At 35.5% G+C, this 23,030-nt stretch overlaps 4 protein-coding genes across 4 annotated transcripts; 1 reads left to right on the forward strand and 3 right to left on the reverse strand.

The window, feature by feature from the left end:
• The first annotated feature begins 498 nt into the window (after positions 1-498).
• On the forward strand, positions 499-20,019 carry LOC105276616 (kinesin-like protein KIF14). The gene is made up of 12 exons (XM_026974181.1): positions 499-720; positions 1,076-1,639; positions 1,820-2,366; positions 2,540-2,767; positions 2,845-2,973; positions 14,261-14,421; positions 14,634-14,834; positions 15,386-15,658; positions 17,058-17,130; positions 17,219-17,391; positions 17,873-18,335; positions 18,428-20,019. Exons 1-12 carry the CDS (start codon positions 614-616, stop codon positions 19,280-19,282), a joined length of 3,774 nt encoding a protein of 1,257 aa, XP_026829982.1. The 5' UTR covers positions 499-613; the 3' UTR covers positions 19,283-20,019.
• On the reverse strand, positions 3,139-10,735 carry LOC105276583. Its single transcript, XM_011334319.3, has 2 exons — positions 10,175-10,735; positions 3,139-5,607 (listed from the first exon to the last, which is right to left on the reverse strand). Exons 1-2 carry the CDS (start codon positions 10,287-10,289, stop codon positions 5,363-5,365), a joined length of 360 nt encoding a protein of 119 aa, XP_011332621.1. The 5' UTR covers positions 10,290-10,735; the 3' UTR covers positions 3,139-5,362.
• Positions 20,014-21,547, reverse strand: LOC105276585 (pyridine nucleotide-disulfide oxidoreductase domain-containing protein 1). The gene has a single exon (XM_011334321.3). The coding sequence runs from the start codon at positions 21,510-21,512 to the stop codon at positions 20,058-20,060; it is 1,455 nt and encodes a 484-aa protein (XP_011332623.1). The 5' UTR covers positions 21,513-21,547; the 3' UTR covers positions 20,014-20,057.
• On the reverse strand, positions 21,546-22,873 carry LOC105276584 (28S ribosomal protein S18b, mitochondrial). Its single transcript, XM_011334320.3, has 5 exons — positions 22,528-22,873; positions 22,258-22,456; positions 21,998-22,095; positions 21,796-21,926; positions 21,546-21,714 (listed from the first exon to the last, which is right to left on the reverse strand). Exons 1-5 carry the CDS (start codon positions 22,588-22,590, stop codon positions 21,579-21,581), a joined length of 627 nt encoding a protein of 208 aa, XP_011332622.1. The 5' UTR covers positions 22,591-22,873; the 3' UTR covers positions 21,546-21,578.
• Positions 22,874-23,030: the final 157 nt, after the last annotated feature.

Here is a 23,030-nt window from a genome sequence, read left to right on the forward strand (position 1 = left end):
TATGTTTCTCTATCTATATGTGATCACAGTTACGGAGATAATGTGCGTTCTTTACTTTGAACGGGATTGGAAGCCGCCCAAGAACATGGCCGCTTGGGATGCGCAAGCAAACTGCGCGGCTGACTCGAAAACGGGTGCTTGTCCCTACTGTATATCCTTATACTGTGGTATGGATGTTGGCTGATGAGAATGCTCATTCGTTCCGCAGAAATAGATATCTTTATAATATATAATATATATCTATAATATATACTGTAATCTTTATAAAAAAGATATATAAAAAAAGAAATTAACAGTATTTTGCCATTAGATTCATTACATGCCATTAGATCTTGTGATTGGCATTGGTAAGAAAGCAAGATGGTAATTGGTCACCGGTGTCGTGTTGTCGCGTCCTGTGTGCAAGAGCCCATACTTTATGTCGTTATAAGAACGGACTGTGAATACCGCCCTAAGGTTCCCAAATTTTTACCTCATTGTCGTTCTACATATCTTCTTCGTATTCTATGGTCAAAAGCCCGGGCTTCGTAAAGTTAGGTCGCAAAAATCAAATTTTCCTGCATGAATATCTTTTGGAGGATTCGTAAAATAGTTTTTCGTGATTTTTATCAAGATGTCTCATCATAGCTTGAAATCCACAAGTCACGGTTACTGTGAAGCTATTTTTTCAACTTCCCCGAGAAATTCTAACAAGGAAAATGCCGTTCCCGCGTTAAAAGAGTAAGCACTTCACTAATGTTCCTCATCAACGACCGTTGTGCATATTGTTTGAGAATTAAAACTTTTTATTTATTGTGTCAAAATGAAAAAAATCATAGTATAGTTAAAGATGGTATTGTTATAGAGTGAATAAGATGTATATATTTTTATTTGTAGTTATAACTTAAAAATTTAATATGTTTGTTTACCTCTCTTTTTTTTAACATACTTTTTGCCAAAAGGATTTCATTTAAAGCTTCTTGTTTTCATGTATTTTTTATCATACATTTGTTATTATTAAATTTATCATATAATATTACTTGATATTATTTTTTATACTAATGTGAGTAAACTAGTTTTAATTTTTATGTTGCAGCAAGAGAAATTTGCATTCGTCCTTATCTAACGAACTATCTGCTCCGGTCAAAAATCAGAGTGCAAACAAAAAAGTGCAATGTCCTGGACAGAAGGCTTTGTCGAAACAGGAAGTAACGGAGGCCACAGATAAATTACATGATACAGAAGTGTCATGTCCCAAATCTACAAGTGTAAAGCAAGACACAATTGTGAAACAAGAAAAATCAGTTTGTAATAATGTTATGTCCACCGAAAAGTTGAAGACTCCAATCAGGACAAAATTTGTGAATAGCTCGTCCAATGACAAACCGATGAGTGTACAGTTCTGTACGCCCAAGCATTCGAAAACGACAAATACGCTTAGCGCTAATACAAAATTCAACATTTTGCCTGCCGCAAGGACGCCTGTAAAACGTTACTTCAGTGACCATACTTTAACACAAAGCACACCTGATTGTTTCAACGCCGTTCACTTGGAAACTCCTCACAAGACTGATGATGTAATGGTCGGGGAACAAACAATATACGAAGGGGAAACTAGTAATCTCACTGTCGGAATACGCATTAGGCCCTTAAGTTCCAAGTGAGTACAATTTACGGACATAACGTAGGGCCAAAGTGACAAGAAGCTTCCTGGTTGCGACCAGGAAGTTCAATGAAGTAACATAATTGTAATTGATGAAGATGAATTTTCATTGATAGACTGCAGTTTTCAATTTATAGCAAATGGCATCACATTATAAATATCTGAATATATTTTCAGAGAACTGAATGATCCAAAAGTCACATCGGTCGTGCAAGGGAGCGGTCAAAACGTTACGGTGGAGTGCGAGGCAGCACTTCACACCTTCATGTACGACCATTGCTTCGTCTCGCATGACGACCCATCCACACCTGGTCATGCCAGCCAAGAGGTCGTTTTTCTTAACATGGTGCTGCCGTTGGTGCACAATGCGTTTGAGGGATATAACGTCTGCTTGTTCGCGTATGGACAGACAGGGTCCGGGAAAAGTTACAGTCTAATGGGCACAGAGCCTGCGCAATTAGGTGCGGTACCGTTCGACGAAAGGGTCGGTATCACACCGAGATTTTGCCAGGAGATATTTACGCAAGCGCGTAACAATCAGCAGATTGAGACCACTGTGGAGATCAGCTATTTCGAGATCTACAACGAGAAGATACACGATCTCTTGGCAAGTATGAGCAATGGATCGAAGAAGGCGCCTCTCAAAGTAAGAGAGCATCCCGTCTTCGGTCCTTATGTCGTAGACCTGAGCCAGCACTGTGTGCAAAACTACAAAGACTTACAGGTACCTTGTTTTGTGACTACGGAATAGAATTACGATTGTGCTATAAAAATTTAAATATATATAAAAGAATTATATATAAAATATATATAATAATAATAAATAATATAATAATAATAAAATATATATAAAACTATGAATTTGTGAATAACTTCTTATTGATGTTGATGTTTCAGGCTTGGTTGAAAGTAGGAAACTCCCAGAGAGCGACGGCTGCGACTGGCATGAACGAGAAGAGCTCGCGATCCCACAGCATTTTCAGTATTATACTAACTCAAGCACACTCGGGCGACCGATTGGACTGCAAGTCGCTCGACGCCAATCGCCGTAGCAAAATTAATCTAGTCGACTTAGCTGGTAGCGAGAGATTGAGTCAGACTTCCGCCACCGGCGAGAGATTAAGGGTTTGTTCTCGATGCAGCGATTTAATCAGAACTACATGCTCGATAACAATGAACAATTCGTCATACTTGTTTCGCAGGAAGGTGTATCCATCAATAAATCGTTGCTGACGTTGGGGAAGGTGATCGCGTCGCTCACAGAGAACACGAGCAATCGTAAGCAAGGTTTCGTGCCATATCGCGAATCGGTGTTGACTTGGCTACTAAAGGTAAGTACTTTATTCATGTATTTTTTGTTACTCTAACAAAATCGTCAGAGTTATTATCTCATAATCGCCACTCCTTGAGAGCTTCAGGATCTTTATATTTTTAAATGTTTTATGTTATGGTCAAAGATGTGCTAAATTATGCAGGTATATGAAATAAAAATAGAGTTGTGATAATAATACTTGATTGTATTATATCTGACAATATAATAATCTAAACATAATTCTTAACTATTACACCAAAACATTGACAAGTAAAGATAATGCTAGCTTTATTCTAATTCGGCATTCATTTCTAAAATTATCTTTCTGGTTATAATTTTTTCTCTTTTCAAATTAAATATAATATTATGACACTATTATACAATGTTATCGTGGTATTATATTGTACACATTAACAGTATTATGTACACCTAAATTCATTCTTCTATACATTATTGTATCATAATATACATGCACGCTTATTCTTTTAATATCTTAGGTAAACCCCTCGCTACATTTTACAAGCACAATTGCGTATTCAGTCTTATGCATTCAATTTTTAGAGGCCTGCATTATAATGTACTTGATTACATTTTCAAATCTTACGTCTATTCTTACATATGCACGCTACCATTATATAAGACAGACAGTTCTGGATATGCGTACAGTTACTGTCCTAGATACGACAACTGTAATCTAAAATTTGTGGTTACATTAAGCACCTTGTTCATTTGTTTTCATAGTTAGAATCTAACTTGTCCAATCATGCGGTTTCTAAAATTTTATCAAAATGAAAAGTATTCTTTGTAGTAAGCAGCTTTCATAAAAAAATGATATTGTCATTTTATCACGTCTTTTACATTGATATGTTACATTTATATATATTTGAGGACATTCTCCTCCTTTCTGTATTAAATGACCAGTGCATAACCAATAATTAATAAAGTTTGATACTTAACATATCAAACGAACACTCTAATGATTGTAGTATCATATCTAGTAGTATCACATCTTAACACATTCTGTACAGCATTCTATTTTATTCAAACTTGTTCTCAAAACTTGTCTGTCCTAAGAAATATAATTTAATAAATGCACTCGGCTCTTTTTATATACACTTATGGACTTATATATTAAAATATATATGTACAGATACGAAAATTACTTTTTTACAATTACGACAAACCATTAACTTTTAATTGATCTTAAAATGATAAAATATTCGGTACAGTACACGTTTGCTTTATGGGCTTTTTTTGGCAGAATAATGCTTTCTTTCATATGCATTTGTTTTTTGTTTTTCTACATAATTATCGATTAGAGATTCACATGTAATTTATAAATTATAAATTTTATATGCATTTAGAACGAAACGTAAGAATGAGATTAATCATCACTTTGTAATGTACTTTAGCGCAAACGCGACATATTCCATGATCCGTACATAATGTGTTGAGATCATATATTTATCAAAATCAAAAACTTTTGTCCGAAAATTCAAAGTTAAGGATATTGAAGTTCTGCAGGCTCTACAAACCAGTTAAATACTTTATCGCGTATTTTTGTCCGCAGTTTATTGCTAATTTTGGTAACAAACGTAACGATAAAATATTCGTTACATGTAACATAAAAAATATAAAGATCTCTTCTTTCTCCATTCTTTCCTTTGTACAAGTTAAAAGTTTTTAGGAAAATTATTCATTAGGATACATTAGTATTCTCACTGATTTTTTTGATACATTAGGTGTTTAAATTAGTTTGGTGTCTTTATTAGTTTTACCTCTTTTTAATAATCATTTTAGATATAAGTATTAATATTTCTCAATATATTATGGTTTTAATGTGCTGCAATTAATGTCTATAAAATGCGACATAGCCAAGCGATTTTTTTTAGATAAAAATTATTAAATGATTCAAATTTAAAGAAAAATGTCGAATTTGCATACTTAATATGTTCAAGAAAATCAGTAAAAATGCCAATAATGAATAGCAGTGCTGAAACTGATTTAAGAACACCAAAATGATGTTTCTTGCTCGCAATTGTATCAAGTATATGCTTCGTATTAATCTTTCGTTACTTAAAATATTGTCGCTCACAGCGATTATATATCGATAAAATCTTAGTCTGAATCTGTATTCTTAATTAAAGCTATATCTTCATTTTAAAAGATAATTGATTATATATACACATAAAATATAAAAAAGTCTTATGAGACTATGTCCGTTTTCTCTTATAATATTATATAAACATACTTTAAAAATGAAGAGATAGGAGACTTAATAATAATAAGCACAGGTTTCATATCGTTAATTGTTAATTTACGTACACGTACGTATTTACGTATTCTGTGTGCACGTTATGCCCCTTAAACTTAATGTTACCGTTATTGTTCATTGTTTGAAAGAATTATTAAGATTTCCGTGCGTCTGTATTGCACGATGATGTCACACATTTTTCTTGCTTGACACTTGCGTTTTTCTTCTCGCCGTGTATTGCATCGATCTCTTCTTCTTCCTCGTGGATTCCATGACAGGAGTCACTTCGTGATTTACTCCTTATATAAACCGCCAAGTTTCTTCTTTTCGTTTCCTTGCACAAATAACAGCTTTCTTTATACTGCTGCTGCATCGCGCGTTGATGTTCCGCTGATTTTCCTATTAACAACATAAAACAAAGCATAATCAATCTCCCTAATCTTTTTATTAGTATTTTAACTTGATTCGATCTTAATTCGTTGATAATTGTTTATAATACTTATATCTCCATTTTTTCATCAAGGAAAAATTCAGGAATGTATGTACTACAGATGATTTTTCTACCAAAAGAACGCAATGTCTTTAATCTATTTCTATATTATTTCTAAAATATTCTCTTTCTGACGAAGAAAATCGAACGTGTCAGAAGACTACGCAGTATTTACAAGTTATATAAAGTCTGCCGGTTAAACCGGTTTATTTATTCCTCGATATTTATTCCAGTTCAGATACTACCAACATGAATATTTACAATGTGATATTTTCTCGATAAACGTAATGGCGCAATTCGTGAATACTGGAAACTTAAAGTATTGTTCAAGGAAAACGGATCTTAAATTCGCGAATCAAAAAGCTTATTAATATTCAGCTATTTCGCTAACATTAGCATTCTGGTTAGCGTAAATCACATGCATCGTTGCACAGTATATCTTGCGTATACTTTTCAGATCTAATTGAACTATTTTTCTAAATAATTCGAAGCAAACGAACATACTTGCTCTACATTTTTCTTTTATATTGTGGTTGTAAAATTGCTGAAATGATTACACACATACACGTGCGCGCGCGCGCGCGTCCGTGTTTATTTTATTGCATTTACATTTCTCAAGTTTGCAAATATGCCCATTAACGTCTTGGTCCAATATTCAAACAAATAACAAACAATTTGAGCAAATGATTCTTTTAACAAACATTAATTGTCAAATATAGTGTTGTCAATTTGCTCTTTATTAGTATGTTATACGCATTAGGTGCAATTGATTTCACTTTGTATGTGCCTTAACGAGACATGCGAGAGACAGTAGAACACCAGGCATCATGGCATTTAATGTGTTAATTAGAAAAAAATTCCAACGTTGAAGCGGAAGGCGGGAGAAGGAAGAGGTTTTCCGACATGCGATCTTGCACGCATTCACTTGTGTGGCGCCGGACAATCATATCATTATTTAATCATGCAAATTCATCGTTTTTTCCTAACATCCTGACTTGACTTGATAATTAGAATGTACCATTATGCATCGTTTCCGGAGCATGTCGCAAAACATCAGTTGTGATTATACTTAGACAGATGATTAATCTGATGAAGAACAATTTACATTCGGAAAACTAGAAGATATGATGCATCACTTCATACTTGAATATTCCGCATGTTGTTCTATTCATTCTATTTATTCCATTTATTCTATTCATATTCCACATTTCTTCTCAAAATATTCTTTGAGGAAAAATAAACTAATTTTAACGTGGAACAATTTATAGAAATGTAGTAAATAACGAGATTAAATCGAATCATCGCGCTTTGGATTTAAAAATTAATTTGCGAATTGATAAAGAGAGCTCTCTCGCGAAGACTGAAATGCGATTCTGGTCATGTACTATTTGGTCGTCCAAAGAGACCGACACTAAAAATAGATATGTGTGTATCGCAGAATAACATACTCACGCTGAAACAACTGAGATCGTGTAACGCGAATTATCGCGTTGTTGTAAATTCTCGCAAAATTCTTTATTCTTTTTTTATTGATATACGATCTCTTGTGTAAATTTTCACGAAGAAACGTTTAATATTTCTCTACATGCCTCACGTAATAATCCATGCAAGATTTTACTCGGATTTCTTCTTCATTGTCGATAAATACATGCGTGATTAAATAACGCAAAAGTAGTTCAACTCCAAGTTTAACAAAGAACTCGTCAAAATTAATATACTTAATTACGTAGAACTATAATAAATCAAGTTTAAGAATAAAATAATAGTGTCAGTATTCTGAACAATTATATATCGCATTTTTATTGATTTACAAGATAAGATCATTATCTTTTTATCTTTTCACAATCGACATACGCATTTTTCCCCTCCCCTCTTCCTACAGACACGCATCAAAGTTCGCAATATTGGCGATATTCGATTTTATCTGATATCGCACAACTCGAGTATCTTATCTGCGATAACATAAAGACGTTTTTTTATTTATTCACGTTAAAATCGAGCTGAACGTATGAGACAGTACACGTATGTATGCGTCGCGTATCACTGCCACCATGTACGCGCTCGGAACATGAAACGGAAAACAAATATGCAGTGCGAATATTGTAGAAATACGCATTTCGAAAATAAACATTCCACGTTGTCTATATCGATTCGCATAATTATGTAACTGTTTATCTGATTACAACGCAGTGCAAACAGAATCTCGTTCACATGAGAATGCACACGTGTTATTTTTTTCCATAAAAAAAAAAAAAACAAAAATGTATGTTTGTTATCGTCAGCGATGAATGTACATTGCCACGAATAGTTCCGCAAATAGTTCCACGAATATTTGTTTATTCAAGGAGAAAATTATCGTGGTTGTAGATAGACATGTCGACGTATAACGCGATCGCTATTACGACTGTACAAACACGATATTGTGCAAAAGTACAGATTCTTGATAACGCGACTGTTCCGTCTTGCGATGATATATTCTTCCGATGCATGATATACACTTAGATTGTAGTGATACGACGACACATGACGATAATGTATGATCAAGATATATGACGATGCGGATTATTTGCAATTGATGATTCGGCTCCTACGCAGCATATCGTTTTTATAATTGGAATTTATTAACCGAAGCACGTGTTGGCGCGGTCATTATTTCAAATCTGCATCATCTAACATGGTGAATACATATATGCATGTAATGTTTTTCAATTCTCATAGATGCAGGTAGTTACGGTCGGTGACGCATTTGTATTGTTGCAAAGATATGTACATTTATGAAGATTTGTTGAATCTTATTATTTTATACAAGTCACTTATTTATTTCATTTTTATCCATGTAATTTTATTATTTTGCAATATTTATATTACAATACTTTCTTTATCGCTACCTTTAATGATATAAACGTATATAGGCTTATATACGCTTTTGATTCTGTCCGTAGACATAAACAAATGGAATGGAAGTGCAAGTGCAAAAGCACCACGAGTAAATATCATTTAGTCGAGCACACAATATAATAAAAGTAATGAGCGATTATACTTTCTGTAATTTTTTTATAACATCCGATAAAAGTTTCCGCAATTTCTGCGCAGAACTGCCAATCATATCATGATTAATTTCTTCCTGCAACTTGCTCCGTTTATCTCACTAATATCAATATCATCCATGTTTTATCTCGGATATCATCTACTTACATACTTCATGATAACTCATATATTATAATGTAGAACAAATTAACTATCAATCTATAGATAATATCACATTCTGTCTGGACAAATACTGTTTTACAAACACAATATGTTAGGGTTGGATAAAGCATTGTTTTCCATTGGATCTTTTTTTGATGTTTCAATCATTTGGCTTGTGTTTTCTCTTCACGTAGAGCAAATATAAATAAAAATAAATAAATGGAAAGTACTTAGTCTTTAGTCGTAATGATTATAAATTTCGATTAACGGAGGAATGCCTCGGTGTATTTTATATATAATATTACTTTTAATGTCGGAATATATCTCAGATACTTATTGCAATCTTAAATTACTCTGTTGACGAAACAATTGTACACTTGACACATCCGCTACACGTGTTTCTCTGAATATCTGAGCTGCAAAGATTATTCGATGCATACTGACAACAAAATCGCAGATAAGATACGACGTCTTGTCGCAGTTATACCATCACTTAAGGTAACTTGTAAATTCTGCAACAGAGATCTCTTCCTACAAAATATATATGTATATATGTGTTGTTTATTATGTTATTTTATAAACAGCAGTTAAAAATGCGATTATATATAAAACAAATAAATATAATTAGGAATATAAAAATACTTTGTTTATCAATCGACTTAAATTTAGATTTTATTTACATTGAGATTGTTAAAGCGCTCCCAGAAATCACGTTGTAAACATCATTAAATTGTTGTGTTCTTGGGAAGTTATTCATCTCATCATCTCATCATTTTATTCAATGTAGAAAAAAAATATCTATTTTTCTCTTTCTCTTTTTTTAATCTCTCTCTTCTTTCTCGCTTTTATTAAATAAATTTTATTTGGATTTTTAGCATTTTTATTAAAAAAAAAATCGATTTCGAGTTAACGAAAACGATAAGACAGTGCAAAATTAACGTCTTCTACATCCATTTAAGAGAACGCGTTTGCAAGCGTGAACTGTGTAATTCACGACGAAGCGTCCATACGTTACTTATCACTCACTACTACTGCTACTATTATTATTATTGCTACTGCTAACTCCACAGCTAGTTATCAAATGCTAAGTCAAGGACAAGCCATTAAAAAAAGTTAGCTTAATTTTCACTCTGTAAATATGAAGATTTGTTGAATCTTATTATTTTATATAAGTGATATGATCATCCTGCTTCCACAAACATCGTCGTGTTACAAAATCACGTTACAAAATATTGATAAATAACGCAGAAAGATACGAGCTCATTAAAGCTATATATATATACTCACTGCTGCTACTGCTGCACTTTAAGTAGTCCCGGTTCCACGGCTGCTCGTAGTCGCGGTACTGCGCATTTCTCGAATACCCGTAGGTAAACACTTCCGGTATGTAAACGAAATCCATGGTGATTTGATCGATCAGTGAAGAATATTAAATTGACGACGATATCAAATTGGAGTTGTCAGCGTAAATCGTTGCAACTCCCATCAGCAGCGTTTGCAGAGAGACAGACTTTCTATTTTTTCTCAAATAGATCTCGAATCGTTCTTCCTTGCTTGAAGAAACTCTTCGACTTGCACAGTCGAGTCGAACAATTGCATTAGCTGCAAGTCGAGGTAAACACGTGGTAGAGAAAACGCGAGAAAGTTTCTTCTCCCGTTTCTGCCCTTTTATTTTTCCTCTTCTTCTTTTTACCCGTTTTATGGGTTCCCGTTCTTTTCCGGATTGCACAGTTGAAGAGAACGTCGAGTGTGGAGACCCGTCGTGATCGCTGATTGCTCTCGCTTTGAACTAACTACGAAGCGTAGACGCCTAACGCACATAAATGTTTATCTGTCAGCCTTTCCCACCACATCGCTTCACCGGTTCTCCGTCCGCCTGATCCCCACACCCTTCTCTCTTCGGCATCTTCCGCCGCGCATCTTCCCGTCCTTCGAAACCGCGTACGCTCGTTTGCGCTCCTGGTGAACCCCACCTTCCGCTCCACCAATCACCTTCGCTGTTTCGGTCGGATTATGCGACGCGCAAAAGGTAACACATACGCACGCACGCACGCACGCGTGAACGAAGAGTCTCGTGCGCGCGTGCTTACGTGCGTATCAGCGCGTGCGTTCTTTCTTCGTACGCTTGTTCTTGCCTCTTTGCCGTAGCCTTTGCTCTCAATATACAGAACTCTTGATTTACGCAAAGTCGGTTTACGTGGATGCAAAAATAGGCGATTTAAATTTTTAGTTCTCTTTTCCTTCAAGGTCGAAATATAAAAATATACAAAGAAAAGAATGCAAGGAATTTTACATGAACTTTACATGAATTTTCTAAATACGATTGTCTTCCCCTTGTTTTTCGTTTTTCTTCTCGCTTCTTCAATTTTTTTCAGTATCTTCAATTCTTGACTATTTTCATGCTTGATAGAACTTCCCCTGTGCTTTTATTCTCTTTCGTTCCCAGCATTGCTCTAAAATATGCTCCATATTCTCTTGAATTTCTTGACATATTTTACACATCCTATGCTCCCATTTCCTCCAGAAGAGCCCCTTCATCTCTTCATTACCATAACTATATCTTATCAGTATCCTTTTATCTTTGGTTTTTCGGTAATTAGGGGACATCTCGCCGATAACCTTGACCTCGATATATATTATTGAGGTCATCTTCCTGAGTGACTTTCAGAAGGTTTTAGCCGGCGGGCATTGTTAATAAACAAGTTATTAATTTAATATTAATTAGTTATTAATTTAATAATTTAATAAAAAAGTTTAATAGGTTTGCATGCGTTTTCCACTCTCCACGCAAAGCGAGGAGTTTCGAGTTGAGTACGTTATCTTGATTAATAATAAACATCGCGATACTATTTTGGAAATTATATTATAAATAGTAATTGCAATAATGTTTTTCAATCTTTTTTTCCGTATGTACTAACTGCGTATTTCTAGCTGGAAGAATGCAAGTGCTACAGGAATAGATTCATGAATACGTGTAGCTTAACAATTATGAACGAGACTTGCTAATTATTCTCACCATAGAATTGTCATCAGCACACACAAAAGAGAAAAACAGTAGATTCCACTGAGTCATTTTTACGTATCTTTTTTTGCAGTTAATCTTATTCAAGCATAAATAACAGACACAAAGATCATAATCTAAGACGATAAATTGTAAGTTATTATAAAGTACACCGGTCCAATCAAAATATTTATTGTTATTGTTCATTAAACATTTTTATCTTAATGAAGTGTTGTTTTATTAAAATCAGTAGATGCAGCAGATCAACAATGGTATCGTAAAAATGTATCTCAATAACAATCAAGTTTATTAACAAATATTATATGATAACATAAACAAGTATAATAAGACAATAAAATGTAAATGCAAGTAAAAAGAATAAATAATAAAAATAAAAATATTAAATATTAAAAAATAAGATAAAAATAAGATATAAAGAGATAATTTTGATTATCAGAATACATTAATCGACTGAGAAGTATCCGTGAAATCTCGTTCAGTAATAATAAATAAAACCCTTACGTATGTCATTATGTATAGAAAACCGATGTTCATTAATATTCTTAGATATATAGATAACTATATAAGAATATTAATATATGTTATCTCGATAATCAAGTGTTTTTTATGATTAACATGTTTCGGATCTACTAATCGATAGAAATCTTATTCTTACGATAATTTTGTGATGTAATTTACGATATTATATTAAACATGGTATCAAAACTCATCACATGCAAGACTGAGTTACCGAAATAGCTCACAAATTATTGTAGAAACGCATTAACATTATTTACGACCGTAAAAGGCAATGAATAAAAATATAGTAAATAAAAATGATATCTACTTTTGCAATACTTTCTGGTATCTTCGGTCACTCGACTAATCAATAAGTAATGTAATATGCAACACGGTGTCTTCTGCGTCGAATTTTTATATACTTAAAATGGCATTGTTAATGATCTTTTTACGTGTAAATTTATTCCATGCTTAACGATAAAAAGCTCTTACATGAATGTCTGCGAGATAGAACGGAAATTTTCAGGCTATCGTAAATTCCATGTTCAGATAACAAATGCGACATTATTATCAAGGACACAAACGGAAAAATTTGACTTGCTGGCCTAACATCTTTGTCTTCTTTATTCCAAACGAGTTTTTTATCATTATATAATTATCATTTTATAATTTTTACGGTAATACGCGTAATTGATATGTAATTATGATATGATGTTAAGTTGCCAGTTATCGAATAATTACTTATGCCATGTATCTATATATTTTCTGTTATTTTCATTATCTTTTTATATCAATAGAAATGATCTATATTTTGTATATAACCGTAAAAATTTTGAATGTGTCTCATGTTTTTTATTATTAAATTATATTTATTATTATTATTAAATCATATTTATTATTATTATTAAATCTTCTAGCTATAAGCTATTATCTGAGAATGGATACAAGAAATTGAATCGCGGATTGAAGTGAATTCACAAGTGTTTACAGATCGAAGGTATCAAATCAAGAAATAAAAATTGCGAGTTGCGAGATAGAAACATCAGAGATTGGAATCAAAAGTCAAAAGCTTGCAAGATTAAAATCCGCGCATTCAGAATCGTAAAATTAAAAGATAAAAGAAAGAATATCTTTTTCAGATCTTACCATCCCGTATATTTATCGATATCGTAAAGAAATTAAATCATTGATGATAAAAATTAAACCATTGATGAATGACTATACAGATGGATAATGATATTCGATGATAACATTATTAGATTCGCAATAATTGTGCTTCGACGTCTTAGACGTATGTAATATAATATGCACAATACTTGTGTAATTTTTATCTTTTGACTTTCATTATCTAGATATCGACTTTAACGTTAACATACACGTGTTTAAAACAGGAAGTAATGATACTGAAGTTATGAAACTTTTTTGCATGCAATTTTATGTTATTTTTTAACCGGCCACATGTTATGATAACATGGAATTTACATGCAATATGGCGAAATAGGAAGTTTTAAAAAAAACAGCTGGCATATTTATTACTGATCTTTTTTACATGTAAATTAAACACGTAGTATGTTAAAACTAACGGAAAATAATGTCACAATACCTCATACGTTTTTCGAGAGCGATATAATTATTCGTATTATTCCGTATAAAATGTAAATGTGTGTGTGCGCGCGCGCGCGCGCATATACATATATATATGTATATTGTATAACAAAAATATTATATATATATAATATATAATATATATAATATATAATATATAAAATATTATATATATATAATATATATAAATACTATATATATATATATATATTTTTATTGTTACATTACATTATATTATCTTCTTGTAGGAAAGTTTGGGAGGAAATTCACGGACAGCGATGTTAGGCACAGTATCGCCGGCTAATATTCACGTGGAGGAGACTCTGGCGACTCTTCGATACGCGTGCCAAGCTAGAGCTATAGTCAATCGAATTCGTATCAACGAGGATCCGCATGACCGACTAATTCGGTAAAGTATCCTTCAAAATCCAATCTATATATAATAATATAACAAAAGAATACCATAAATCTATCATGGACATGATGAGAGAAATTACACGAGGAAGCGTAATTAATATTTTATTATTGTCATATATTTTGAATATATTTTACAATATATATACACACGCGCGCACACAGATACACGCATGTGTAATTCTATAATTTCACTTATCCCGACAGCGAATTAAAGGCTGAAGTTCTACGTTTACGTGGGGTGCGTGAGGGATATGAGAAACAACTTGGAGTCATACCCCGTCGCTTGCTTGATTGCATCGAGCCGATGCATCAGTCCGATGGCGAAGTCAAGCGAAAGCAAAAAGAAATCGATAAACTAAAGGACCAATTGAGAAAAACGGAGGAGCAACTGGCTGCCACTCAGATGTGAGTAAAGTATTTCAATAGTTTCTCCGACGATTTGGAATGACTTACAAAATTTAGATTAAGCCGTGATTATCTCCCTCGTATCGATTGTTATATAAAATGAAAAATAAATTCCAGGATCCTGGATAATCTTGATATTACCTTGCAGGATACGCCTATTTATCTATCATAATCTTTAGTCATTGTTAATTTACTTATTAATTTTTAGAAAAGTTATAAAATTCAACTTTATAGTAAGATTTATGAAAAAAAATCTTTCAAGAATTATAATATTATAATCTCATAAAACTGTGGAGTTGTTATCGTAGAAATATTGTTTGGTATTATTAAATACCAATACTACGTATTATATATGATCCACTGCCGATGAGGCAAGTGTTCAGTTATAACTGTCTCTTCAGCACATGCTTATCTCGATCAGCATTTTAAAAAGGAAGCATCGGCTTAACTGTCGCGGCTGCGACGAAGAGTTTCGCAAAGTGTTTGGCTAGTAAATGTAGTGATTCACGTTGGACTGGTAAAACTTAATCGTTAGTCACGTATAATTGCAGGGGCTGGCGTGAGAAGCTGCGGATAGCCGAGGAAAGGAAAAGCTCGGAGCTGAAATACTTGCGTCGTTGCGGGATTGCCATCGAGATTGATTTCCATGAGAAAGATAAACAACCATGTCTCGTAAATCTCGCGGCCGATTCTATGTTGTCCGGTACGCTTCTCTATCTCATACCTCCAGGTTTAGTTCGTGTCGGGAAAGCTAGCAGGCCCGAAGCCACCTCCAAAAGGCTGGATATCATGTTGGACGGACCTCTCGTTAGGGAACTACACTGGTTAGTCATGGATTGCGTGTTTGATTTTTCATTTGATGCTTTAGGCAAAGGGAAAGAAAGAGAGAATGCGTGGGTGAGTGATGGAAAGGATGTGAGCATTTTTGCAACGATGATGTCTCCTCTCATGCCAGATATATTAGATGCGCAAATTAATTCGGTGCGTGTTTGTAGAAATTGAGTTTTTACTTACAAAAAAATAATAAACTCCGAAATATTCGCCATCCTTTTCTAGTATTTTTCTCCATCTGTCGGGCAGTTGAGGTATCTCCTCCCGAAAAGAAGAAAGTAAATAAAGGCTCAATTTCTTCAAGAAGTCAATTAATTTGCGCACCAAATAGTTTTTTCTATACTATTGTTTTCTTGTATTTTCATTTATCAGCACGCATTGCATCGCTTGTTTGTAACGAGTTTATTCCTTTCTTATAACGAATTTATTATTAACACGTTCCCCATCAGACTGATTTTCGGTGGCCTGCCTTCGCTGTATGGTCGCGTGCGTCCCACGTTGTCGAAAATAGTTCTGCTTGTAACATATGCACCGCATAACTTTTGTACAATTAAGAAAAAAGAGTGCAAAATATTGCAATACAAAAAGAAGCAATGATTCTTGTAACAAATTATAAAATATATTTTATATTGTGATAAAATATTTCATACTATAATATTTAGTAAAGAAAATATCAAACAGAACGGAAAGTTACGGTGTCATTCACGCAGCAGGGAACGTTGTTAAAAAGAAGAAAGAATGCGAAACATATTTCTTGTTGCTCTATATATAAATGTTATCTACTTTCTACATATTTACATTCTCCTAAATGTATTTATATTAAATTTATATCATTATAGTTCATCTTGTAATACTCTCTTGTACTTTATAATTTTGTATTTTTATAATTTTACTGTTGACAATGACAATTGTCATATTGTAAATCACGGGATTATAAATCAGCTATGTGACAAGTTACATTATGACTAAATTGTTATAATTAAAATAATATTATGATTAAAGTAATTGGCATATTATTGACACAATTATTTTTAAATATTAATTGGAGAATTGAAAACATGAAGAACCATGTTCTCATTATACATTAAGAAATTACAAGATACATCAGAATAAATTAGAAAGTTAGAATACGATATTTAAATTGTACTTATTATCATCAAAATCTATAGGGAAATCTATATACATTATTGTTTCTTTGTAAAACAAACACGCTTATGCATACACTGCTGGTGAAAGTTAAATATTTACCTGGACAAATATAACACTTTTCATCGAACACTCAATTTCAATGCATGATTAACACATTTAATTTCTCGTCCTTCGAATGTTACGGATCCTGTACGTTATTTTACTTGTATGCGATCATTTGTTACATATAATCTTCTTTTTTAGTTCCATTGAAAATAACGGAGGTAAATTGATCTTAACGCCCGAAATGGATGGGGACACGTACGTGAATGGCCAAGTAATGACAATAGATAATCAAAGTACATGAATATAATAACTCAACTGTGAAAATGTGTTTTGTCAAATAAAACTCTATTACTTTTCAGATAGTAACCGGGAAAATTGTGCTGAGAAATGGCGATCGTTTAGTCATCGGCGGCAATCATTATTTTAAAGTGCTGAACCCGTACGACGAGTCGCCGTGCAACGTCAAACTCTCGACGCAAACGATAGACTTTGAATTTGCACATCAAGAGATTCTCAGGATCCAAGAGGAAAAGTATGTATCATTGCGACAAATATAATCAGAAAAAAAAACTGAAAAGATCTTTCGACATAAAATCTTAAGGGGAGGGGTCGAAAGAGTCAGGGGACTACGGTTGGTGTCGTAGACACTTGTATCTCTAATAGTTGTTTCTCGATAATGATGGTAAGAGAAACGTCCTTTATCTCACTAGTAACGATATAGAAGAGATAACGACAGCAAATTTATTCGCCATTGAAAAGAATTCGCAGCAAATCGAAACGATGTTTGGCGTTTTTTGATCGTTATCTCCATTATCGTTAATGACAAATAATTTTGCAATTTTCCGATCATTATCGAACCGATTATTAGTGATGTTTACGCACGAATGCTTATGTAACAATAACAGCACAAGTGCATCTTGATCCCTTTCTTATCGCGAAGTATATGCGTGTCATGATCGTTTCGTTATACATTTTCGTTTCTTTAACTTAATTAATTTCCTTTAAATAAATAGATTAAAAGCAGAGCTGGAGGAGTCGAAGCAGAAAGCGATGAAGGAATTGGAAAGCGCGAGACGCGAGGCGGAATTGCAACTCAGTTCGCAAAAGTCGACGTACGAGCGTAAGATCGAAGTTCTCGGCTCGACCGTGGAAGAACAAAAGTATGCACTCGAGCAGATCAATCGCAGGAGGCAGGAGTTGGAGCTGGAGAAAGAGTTGCTCGCTACCGAGGTGGAAACTAACAATAAGATTAAAAAGATACAGTCGGAAGAAAATTACGCTAAATTGACGCCGTACAAGTCGAATTTCCTACAAGAGCTCGAGAATATCCTGAACGAAAAAACTGCGGACGTCGAAAGCGCGCTGAAGAGCAAACTCACCGAGAAAACGATAACCACTGGCGGAATCAGTCTGCATGAGATGCAGATACTCGTCAAGGAAGCGACTCAACGATGCAAAGAAGCCGGATTTCATTACGTACGTCTCAGTTCGCAATGTTTATATATACATGTATGCAAAGCTTTTAGTCTTTCAGCGCTCGGATGTTATTTTTTGAATTTAAATTTTAGGAATTCGACCAACAGCAAATAATAGTAAAAAAGAATCTGCAACCCGTAATCCGCATTCGCGATAAAACGTGTACGATGGAAACGTTGTGGCAACCGATGGACTTCCTGGACTGGATGGATCGCTTGAGAAACGGCGACGTCGAGGAAGCGGTGAAGGAGCTGCGAGATATCGATTACGATTGGGAACCTTACGACGAGACGAAGGTGTTCCAAGACTCGCTGAACAGCAGTCGGATCTCGATAAACATGACACCGGTAAAGAAGCAGCTGAACGAGAGCGTCCATCAGTTCCCCATGGACACGTCGATGTTGGAAGTAACGCTGGGCGATCAAACCCTCATGATGATGCAAGATCAGCAGGACGATGTGAACGCGTGCATCACGCAGATCGAAGTCGCCACGAAAACGTTGAACAAGCTGTGCCATCGGTATCAACATCACGATACGAAATCGATCGTGGAGTCGCTGGCCAAGATGCAGAACATCATCGAAACTTTGAGAAATACATTGCAGAGTAAAAACTCGAGCGACTGCAAGGACGCGAGCTCGATAAGTTCGATAAGCAGCTCTAACAACACCGTTATCGAAGTGACAAACGACATAAGGAATCTCTCGCTGAACGAGAACACAAAAGAGTGCACGGAAAAAGATATCAAACCGATAGGCATCGCCAGCAGTAGCGATGCAGATAAACCACCACCAACAACAACAATGACAACAACGACAAAGGAAGATGGTATTAAAAAAAGTCCGAGTCACAGCTCGGCGTCGCCGAAAAAATCTAACATGCGAAGTAACGTCACGTTAGATGCGAAAACCGCTCACAAGAACGTGAGGTTTATTGATAAAAAATGAAAAAGCATGATGAAAAAGAAAATAATTATCTTGAAGTCATTATTTTTAAATAAACGCACGTTGTCGCCCAGGCAAAAATATGTCGTGAAAGAGAAACGTGAAATTATTAATAATATTCTAATAATAACGATAATTATGGCATATCGTACAAATACAAATTTAAATTTACGAAGCACTCCGTATATTAATTTTTATATCTTAACATTCCTTAAAATATGTTTTTAGACAGTACGAAAAGAAAAAAGTTTTATCTCTTATCATTTAATCATTAGTCTAATATTGCTTGTATTAAGATTACTTTCATTGCAATCTAATTAAGAGGCTTACATCGTAACAGCAAAGTATTATTTATAACAAGGAATTTTATCCGTAATATATTTTAAGAGATTATGTTAGATTAAATATTAATATATTATGCGAATTGTATATTTTGTGTATGTAAACGTGGTTTATAACGTTACGTCGTTAGCTATTAATTGCGTACGCGCGAGTCATCAAATTTCGAATTATTAAATTTAACATCTATTTTGTGTTTAACGGAAAATCTAATTCGCTCCCCGCGGAAATTAAATTGCGACACTTAAGACTGTAAATAAAAACTGCGAGGATTTTGTAACGATCGTAAGATCCGTGTTCAAGCCGTGATAACAAATCTCAAATATGAGCCAAATAAAAGCGACATATAGGTATTGGACTTACAACGACGATAAATTCAATAAAGCAAAGGATTTAACGAACAAACAGATACGTTTATTGGCAAACGAGACATGATACATCAGTCAAAATAATCCTCGATATCGATATCGGGGTTCAACAAATCCTCCCCGTACCTACTCAAGTCCAACTGATCAAGTATCAAATTTTCGCACATCTCCTCCAAGTCGGTCTCCCCGACGAGCACCGCGCCTTGCATCCTGCCGTTCTGTAGAATAACCTTGACGTACTCCTGATCCTTGCTAGTCCGCAAGAGTATCTCGTAATCATTTCCCAGAGTCTGCCCGTTGTACAAACCGAGCAGGACGACCTTGTAGTTGAAGAACTTCGTCACGTGGGTGAAGAGCTGGAAACAAGCGTCCTGGAAAAATTCCACGCCCCACAGACCCGAGGCCATCGACTTCGCGGCGTAACAACCCATCTGGTAAGCTTGCGTCCAAAGTCTCATCTGGAACCAGTGCTGCGCCTTCGGCCAGTCCGCGGTGCACACGTCTCCAGCGGCGTAAATATCCCTCTCCGAGGTCTCCAGTTTCCAATCCACCAGCAGTCCAGCGTCTTCCCCCCGGCGCAGCTCCTCCAGTCCGCAAATGTGGGAGTTCGGGGTAACGCCTGTTGCCGAGACGATCAGATCGCATCCGACGATCTTGCCGCTCGTCAGCTGCACGTAAACCGGCCACTGCTCCGTAGGATCGAACCGTTTTCGTTCGTCGGCGGAGAGCAGCTTCGATACCTCGCACTCGTACTCGATGCTCACGTTCGTAGACGCAAAAGACGTGCCGCTTAGGTCTAGACTGTTGCGCCAGTCTGGACCAAGAGCTGCTCCGTTTTTACTTGATGCGGAGTCTGACACTACGTATCTCATCCTCTTAATTGGCACGTCTTTGTCACTTTCCGACTTGGTCTCGTTCGACTTGGACGATAACGTGCTTACAAAGAATTCAGCGGCTCCAGGATCGACGAAGGTCGCGGAGATGTGTTTGTCCTTGATCACCCAGATCGTCTCGACGCCCTTGATCTCGTGCACGATTTCGGTGGCGATCCCGCCATTGCCGACGATCACGATTCTCCTGGCATTCTTGAGTCTGCTCGAGAATTGTATCACGGACTCCGTGTCGCGGATGCCGACAACGAAAGCGTTGTTCTCCTCAATCAGCTTGGGTTTCGCGCCGGTACAGACGCACAGTACCTTGAAACCTATGACCTTGCCGTTGCCGATCTCCACCAGCTTGTTAGCCGTGTCGATCTTGACTACGGTATCGTGGATGACGCGCAGCGTCTTGTGCTTCTCTTCTAAAGTCACCGCGTTTTCCTCCTTCACGTCGAAATGCATCATGTTTGTACCCAGTAGAGTCACGTTCTTCACGGCTTTCACCAGGGAACTGGCGCTGATCAAAATCACGCTCTCCTCTGGGGCGAAAGAGCTCAGCGCCTCGGCGCAGGATACCCCAGCGATACCACCGCCTACTATCACAAACGTGGATTCCATCTTCTCCGTGTGCTCTTTGGACTCGTCCATATTTAATACGTGGCAAAGTATGTTATGTTATAAGTGTATTATACGCTCTATAAAACTAATTAAGAATTAATTATTCGCTGGCTTCCACTCCGAATAGTCGTACTGTCTTCTAGGAACATCAAATGTGATAGTCCCGTAATCCTTCGCTCTAGTTAGGGCAACTAAAAGCTTTTTGTGCTTTCTTTGACAGATACCCGTTGTCCTGCAAACGTATAATTTTTAATTATTTAACTTTAGTTACTACCCGACCCTGCAATTACATAAATAAAAATTGATAACTTACGAGTAACTCAGAACCTGCCCGTTGTACTTGTTGATAAACTGTTCAAGCAGCTTCACGTTTCTATAACTAAGTACAAGATACTCGTCTCTGCATAGGGGGCAGGGATTTCCCGTGGAGATCACACCGTGTCTCTAATGTAAGCAGCATTATTAGAAATACATCAATTACATCATGTACACGATAGAGAAATTTGCGTACATACTATGCAAGTCCTCCGAGTTTTCCTAGGCGCAAGTGCTCCTTTGTGATTCCTTCTGTACAGCTTCCATACCAGATTGTCGCCATAAGTCTGCTTGTAAGCTGAAATGCGCAGCAACTGTATTCATACAATGTACGCAACGGTGTTACGAGTTACATAAGTTATGTAAGTCGCAAGCTTTAATTTATGTAAGTATATATTACTTAATTTATGTAAACATTTCTGCAAGCACGAATTAAAACACTACACAAGACACTCTTTACCATCACTTTCCATGTACTGGATGCTCGTCTCTACAGGAATAAATGGCACCTTTGCTATTTTAGGAGCATTTGCCTGTGAATTCTCATTTATCTCTGAATTCTCATTTATCTCTGAATCCTCATTTTTTATCTCAGCTTCAGCTGCCGTACCATCAGAGAGGCGCGTAAACGACAACGCGATGGATCGTGCCGGGTCGGGCTGCAAACGGATTAAATCTATTAAAAAGATTGGTTTGCATATCGCTGCTAGATGTTGCATCAGGAACATACCTTGTAAGACAAACTCGCTCGCAGCAGCGCTCCCACTCGATGTAAAGTGTTTAAGATCGACATGTTCGATGAAATAACCGCATAAAAATCTTTATGATACGATAATAATGTGAGATTTCTAGGTTAACAGCACGAATCGTACGTCTATTTATGATTACAATAAATATTATAGAATTTTCGTGTAAATTAAATATAAACGAACGATTATGAAATATAAATCACGATTTGTCAATGCAAAAGCTAGCGTGCGTAATTTATAACGCAACGATCATGCCATTTAAGAGAAGTTTATTTGACTCACGTGCCTCATCCATCGACGCTACAGGCACATCGAATCTCGATTGGATTCGTCTCGACGCGCAAATTAATTCAGTGCTCTTTTTGAAAAAAATATAATATTTATATAATACGTGGCTAACAGAGCACAAATGCGCATAGACGCGAACGCGCGTAATCAAATTCGAATTGTTCAATAATTTTTTAATCATGCGCAATCATGTTTA

This window comes from Ooceraea biroi, chromosome 12 (assembly GCF_003672135.1).
Source record: "Ooceraea biroi isolate clonal line C1 chromosome 12, Obir_v5.4, whole genome shotgun sequence".
In the NCBI taxonomy this organism is placed as follows: domain Eukaryota; kingdom Metazoa; phylum Arthropoda; class Insecta; order Hymenoptera; family Formicidae; genus Ooceraea; species Ooceraea biroi.

Coding starts and splice junctions, on each gene's coding strand:
- LOC105276616 (XM_026974181.1), top strand. CDS start 614: ATGTCTCATCATAGCTTGAAATCCACAAGTCACGGTTACTGTGAAGCT. Junction 1,640..1,819: donor ATTAGGCCCTTAAGTTCCAA/GTGAGTACAATT, acceptor ATATATTTTCAG/AGAACTGAATGATCCAAAAG. Junction 15,659..17,057: donor CTCGTTAGGGAACTACACTG/GTTAGTCATGGA, acceptor CTTCTTTTTTAG/TTCCATTGAAAATAACGGAG.
- LOC105276583 (XM_011334319.3), bottom strand. CDS start 10,289: ATGGATTTCGTTTACATACCGGAAGTGTTTACCTACGGGTATTCGAGA. Junction 5,608..10,174: donor AAAGTGCAGCAGTAGCAGCA/GTGAGTATATAT, acceptor TGTTGTTAATAG/GAAAATCAGCGGAACATCAA.
- LOC105276585 (XM_011334321.3), bottom strand. CDS start 21,512: ATGGACGAGTCCAAAGAGCACACGGAGAAGATGGAATCCACGTTTGTG.
- LOC105276584 (XM_011334320.3), bottom strand. CDS start 22,590: ATGTCGATCTTAAACACTTTACATCGAGTGGGAGCGCTGCTGCGAGCG. Junction 22,457..22,527: donor GAGCGAGTTTGTCTTACAAG/GTATGTTCCTGA, acceptor ATCCGTTTGCAG/CCCGACCCGGCACGATCCAT. Junction 21,927..21,997: donor AAACTCGGAGGACTTGCATA/GTATGTACGCAA, acceptor TGCTTACATTAG/AGACACGGTGTGATCTCCAC.